We start from the raw sequence: 6000 nt of genomic DNA on the forward strand, positions 1-6000 counted from the left end.
GTCTCAGAAGTCAGTGCAGCGAGAAGCGACCTTGACCAAGGACGCGGAGACGACCGAGAGACTACTAGACACCGGTCCCTCCGTACGTTAGACGGTAAGATCGGTACCAAACCTTGGAAACCGACAGGGTATCAACCTAAACTTGTGCTATGAGCTGTCGTCAAGGAGCTCGTGCGTAAAGGGAAAGTAACAAGTGACACCTGACCTGTGGAGCACAGGAAAAGTGTAACAGAGGGCGTCTGCCGTGAAGAGCTCTGAGAAAGTCGTAGAGCGTTAGTTTGTCGTACCAACGGTCATGGGTTCGAGCCCTGGTCATACTATACTCTGTGCTGTAGTATATATCAAACGGTTACATGGGACGTGTTCCTGACATGTAAAAGGACAGTTCGAACTTCGTAGCCATGTTCTATTGGCAGTCTGCTTGTGCTTCGTTATTTGAGAGCAGCAAACCTGTACATTTATAGTTTAACATAATAAACTAAACAATCGGAACAGGGGAATAAAGAAACAATTCCAACATACGCAGGGAAGTGTTAATTATTAATATTATAAATAGAAGATTCCTACAGCACCGACAGTCCTTTTACTTGTCAGGAACATGCAGCCCTCAGTTTCACAAATACTACCGTGCAGAAACTGGCATGACCAGCGCTCGAACCGTGATCCTTGGTAAAAACAACCGCTCTACCGGCTGCCCAACGGCAGCTCTTCAAGGCAGAGGCTCTCAGTTTTGCATTCTGTGTGCTCCACTGGTCAGGTCTTACTTGCTACCTACCGTTTACGCACGTTCTTCTGGAGGTCAGCACATAACACAAACTGTATCGGGGTTTAGATTGATACTCTGTCGATATACCAAGTTTGGTACCTATCTGACTGTCTGACATCTGGAGGTTTGGGTGTAAGAAGGTTATTCTTGAAATACATTTTGCAATGTTAGTGCTGCAACGGCCTTTATATGAATGTGCTTTAGTAATATGCGATAGTTTGCAGATTAAAATCTAAAGTTAGTTCACTATCGAAACATATTTACCACGTCTTTTTAGGCAACAGTAGATAGCACAAGAAAATGAAATTGGAATTATAGATCGTTCTGCAGTACTTTTCATCAGTTAATAGATTACCTTTGTGTAGAATGCGAGCATCCTAACACGCATTGCTATTACCGAGTTAACAATAATTAAAACACTGATCACATTTTCTGGAAGGGTAGGATTAAAAGTTCCACACAGCCTCCCAGATTTTGTTTGTTCGTCGGTTCGCGCTACTGCGGGAATAATGCATATGAGAAAGTCACAGCCCACTATACTATCGGCCATCATACTGTAGTGTCGATTTGTTCTCTCTCCCTAACAACGCCGTCATCGGCGAAACGTTAGCCCCTTAGTTATCTGCTTCTTACATATTAGTTTTTCTTATTCATACGACATGTCATGTCATGTCAGATTAGTATGTCAGTGATTTCGTCAATGTACGGTCGTTGCGAAGAGAGTACATAATTCCTCTAGCTTTTCTTCGTGGTCTTTGACAGGCTATTAAAGTAGAAGTTCGCCATACTGGAATGGGATTGGCCTTGTTTAGAAGGAACGCGCATGGATGAAAGCAGCAAATCTCGGCGAAAGTGAGTATACCTTTTCCATCGCTTTTTTTCATCGTTAATAACAATTATTAAAACAAGTGGACTCTTGCTATAAATGGACAAGAAGCGGCGAAATATAATTGCTCAGTATTCGTATTACAATCTCTCCTGCACGACATTATGTTGTAACTTAACATCAAAAGCATATTAAACGACTAGCACGTCGATGAGCCTCATTTAAATCCTGCTGAAGACATACAAATCAATAATAACGTAAATGGGCAAATATCAGATAAACAAATCTCTTTAATTCACGGTTGTCGGCGTCGGTGGCCGAGCGGTTCTAGGCGCTCCAGTCAGGATCCGCGGGATTGCAACGGTCGCAGGTTCGAATCCTACCACGGGCATGGATGTATGTGGTGTCCTTATGTTAGTTAGGTTTAAGTAGTTCTAAGTTCTAGGGGACTCATGACCTGAGATGTTAAGTCCCATAGTGCTCAGAGCCATTTGAACCATTTTTTTTATTCACGGTTGTTCTGAAGGAATTTGGTGGTTTCGTGTTCAGTGAGTCATTATTAGGACTCCGTATCTTGTTACCAGAGTAATTTGTCGTGTCGTAATCTAGCGTCCATCGTGGTCACTTCAACTAACTCTAGTCGTTCTAAGTGACTACTTGACATGTTACCTTCGTACAAGATGCTATTCCGATGATGGCTAAGTCGAATTAGGTTGACAGTCATAAATTCATCAAATACGTTGGAAAAATTTTTCAATACAACAACATAATACCAAATAAATCACGTGTTCCAGTTTGACGTAGTGAAATTTGGTTAAATAATTGTTTTTTACCGGTTACAAGGATCTGATCACATTCAGGTGTCATAAATTGTTTACAACAAGCTGCAGCGCAACGTTCTTACTGTAGCGCCACATTAAATAAAAACAGCTTTAGTAATAACGGCAGTGATGTAGAATGGTTATCCTTTTATTTAGCGCCAAAGTAAAAAGTTGTGAAACATGCTATTGTCAATAATTTTGTGAAGTCAGATGACTGAAGCCAGTAGTTAATATAGAAATGTGACTTTTTTTCAGATGGTTAGAATATTTTTGGGAAAAAATATAACGAAACAAATATCTATTCGTAATCTTTGGTTTTCATTTACATTTGTAGTGGAATCCATAATAGCCGGCCTCGGTTCTGGCGCTTCAGTCCGGAACCGCGTGACTGCTACGGTCGAAGGTTCGAATCCTGCGTCAGGCATGGATGTGTGTGATGTCCTTAGGTTAGTTTTAGTAGTTAAAGTTCTATGGGATTGATGACTTCAGGTGTTAAGCCCCATAGTGCTCAGAGCCATTTGAACCATTTGAATCCATAGTAGATGGCTTACAATACCAGGAGATTGTGTCTTGGAGTTTAAAAATATTAAATCAGCCACGTAACGGATATAGAAGCAAGTCCGGAAGTGATGATAAGGAGGGTCAAGCGGTTCTTTCACGAATATGAAGTGCGGTGGCGCTGGTGGGGGGGGGGGGAGAGCGGGGGGTTAGAAGGTGGCAGAAGGGAGTGGTGATAGAGTGTTGTCTAGCACTGTTGGTGGGAGAGAAGGCACGGGTTATAGAGGCGATAATAGGTGGTGAGAATGGTGGTGACCCGGTGTGAGGCTTGGGCGTTGACTTACCGTGGCCGGGTTCATGTCGGCGGCGTAGCTGGTCTGGCGTCGTGGAGCTTGGCGCACTGGCGAGCCAGGCCGGCGGCGGCGTGCTATATATGTAGAGACGGGCAGGCAGGCAGGCAGTACGTGGTGGCGCCGCCAGCGGCGGCCCCCGCCCCGCTCCCGGGCGTCAGGCGTCGGCCGTCGCGTCATCGCCGTCGCTCTCGCAACACTCTAAAGAGGCGAGCGCGCGCGTACAGGAACTGGCCGTTTGTTAGGCACAGCCTTTGTTGCGGAGCTGCAGCGCGTGAAATAAGACGCGTCCGCCTAAGCTGACGGTGTGGCGATTTCTCAGCTCGCCCCCAGGCAAACGTTTAGAAAAAAGCAGGACTCCTCAGGATCTTTAGTGGGGAACTCTAAGCGAGTTTATGAGCTTCCAATTGGTTATTGAATAGTCATCTTGCGAAAACTCACTTTTGTCGTTTTTGCTTTCAAATATGCACTGAAGCGCCAAAGAGAGTGGTATAGGCACGCGTATTCAAATAAAGAGATATGTAAACAGTCAGAACATGGCGTTGCGAAGGGCAGCACCTATATAAGACAACAAGTATCTGGCGCAGTCGTTAGATCGGTTACTGCTGCTACAATAGCAGGTCTTATTACGTTTTGGCGTTCCATCTGACTACCATCTCCATCTGACGGGGAAGTCGCCACAGAAACACCCACCACGACTGCTGAACCTCGGTGGAGCTACAGGCTCTTCTCCAGGCAGAGTGCACATACGCTGAAGAAGGAAAAAAAAAGAAAAAATAATAATTATAAGCATGTGTATTCAAATACAGAGATATGTAAACAGACAGAATACGGCGCTGAGGTCTGCAACGCTTATACAGGACAAGTGTCTGGCGCAGTTGATAGGTCGGTTGCTGCTGGTACAATAGCAGGTTATCGAGATTTAAGTGAGTTCGAACGTGATGTTATAGTCGGTGCACGAGCGACTGGACACAGTATCTCCCAGGTAGCGATGAAATGGGGATTTTCCGGTACGACCATTTCACAAGTGTACCGTGAATATCAGAAAACTGGTAAAAGATCAAATCTCCGACATCTCTGCGGCCGGAAAACTGATCCTGTAAGATCAGGACCAACGACGACTGAAGAGAATCGTTTAGCTTGACAGATGTGCAACCCTTCCGCAAATTGCTGCAGATTTCAGTGCTGGGCCACTGGGCCATCTACAAGTGTCAGCGTGCGAACCATTCAACGAAACATCATCGATATGATCTTTCGGAGCCGAAGCCCCACTCCTGTACCTTTGATGAATGCACGACACAAAGCTTTACGCCTCTCCTGGGCCCGTCAACACCGACATTGGACTGTTGATGACCGAAAACATGTTGCGTGGTCGGACGAGTCTCCTTTCAAATAGTATCGAATGGGTGTGTAATGTAAATGAAAACTAAAGATTACGAATAGATATTTGTATCGTTATATTGGAAATATGTTTTTATTGAAATTTTTTTCCATCGTATTTGATGAATTTATGACTGTCAAACTAATTCGACTGTACACATCATCAGAATAGTATCTTGTACGAAAATAACATGTCAAGTAGGCACTTAGAACGACTAGAGTTAGTTGAAGTGACCACGATGGCCGCTAGATTACGTCATGACGAATTACTCTTGTAACAAGACACAGAGTCCTGATAATGACTCACTAGAGACGAAACTACCAAATTCCATCAGAACAACCGTGAATAAAAGAGATTTTTTTATCATATATTTACCCATTTACGTCATTATTGATTTGTATGCCCCCAGTAGCATTTAAATTAGGCTCATCGATGTGCTAATCGTTTTATATGCTTTTGATGAAAGTTTAAGTTACAACATGGAGTCGTGCAGGGGCGATTGTAATATGAATACTGAGCAGTTCTATTGCACCGTTTCTTGGCCATTTATAGCAATAGCCTACTTGTTTTAATAATTGTTACTAAGGATCAAAGAAAAGATGAAAAGATGTACTCACTTTCGCTGAGATTTGCAGCTTTCAACCATGGAGACATGGGTATAGAGACAATCTCATGAGCCCAAGGATCACCCACGTCAGGAGGAGACTGTTCAAGCTGGTGGATGCTCTGTAATGCTGTGGAATGTGTGCATTTGGAGTGATATGGGATTCCATATACGTCTTGATACGATTCTGACGGGTGACATGTACGTAAGCATCCTATCCGTGACTTCGTAGGCTTTCCCGGGGTAACAAGTCTTGAAAGACTCTTCGGGTTTGCTGCCGGATCCTAAAATCAAGTCAAGTAGATTTTAGGATCCGGCAGCAAACCTGAAGAGACTTTCAAGATCCTGTCTGATCAGCTGCATCCATTCATGTCCGTTGTGCGTTCTGACGGGCTTAGGCTATTTCAGAAGGACAATGCGACACCCCAAACGTCCAGAATTGCCACAAAGTGCTTCCAGAGCACTCTTCTGAGTTTAAACACTTCCGCTGGCCACCAGACTCCGCAGATAGGAACATTATTGAGTCAATCAGGGATGGCTTGCAAGGTGCTGTTCAGAAGAGATCTCCACTCGTTCGTAGTCTTACGGATTTGTGGACAGCGCTTTAGGATTTATGGTGTCACTTCCCTCCTGCACTGCTTCAGACATTAGTCAAGTCCATGCCACGTCGTGTTGCGGCGCATCTGATTGCTCTCGGGAGCCGTACACGATATTGTCAGATGTAACAGTTTCTTTAGATTTTCAATGTGTATAT

The 6000-nt window shown here is 44.2% G+C and overlaps 1 protein-coding gene across 1 annotated transcript in view; it reads right to left on the reverse strand.

The window, feature by feature from the left end:
• Positions 1 to 3441, reverse strand: part of LOC126204164 (uncharacterized) — a 53077-nt gene extending 49636 nt beyond the window's left edge. Inside the window, exon 1 of the mRNA XM_049938571.1 lies at positions 3256 to 3441. Within this exon, the coding sequence (XP_049794528.1) occupies positions 3256 to 3441 (186 nt within the window). The remainder of the gene's footprint in view (positions 1 to 3255) is intronic.
• Positions 3442 to 6000: the final 2559 nt, after the last annotated feature.

This window comes from Schistocerca nitens, chromosome 9, assembly GCF_023898315.1.
Source record: "Schistocerca nitens isolate TAMUIC-IGC-003100 chromosome 9, iqSchNite1.1, whole genome shotgun sequence".
NCBI lineage: Eukaryota > Metazoa > Arthropoda > Insecta > Orthoptera > Acrididae > Schistocerca > Schistocerca nitens.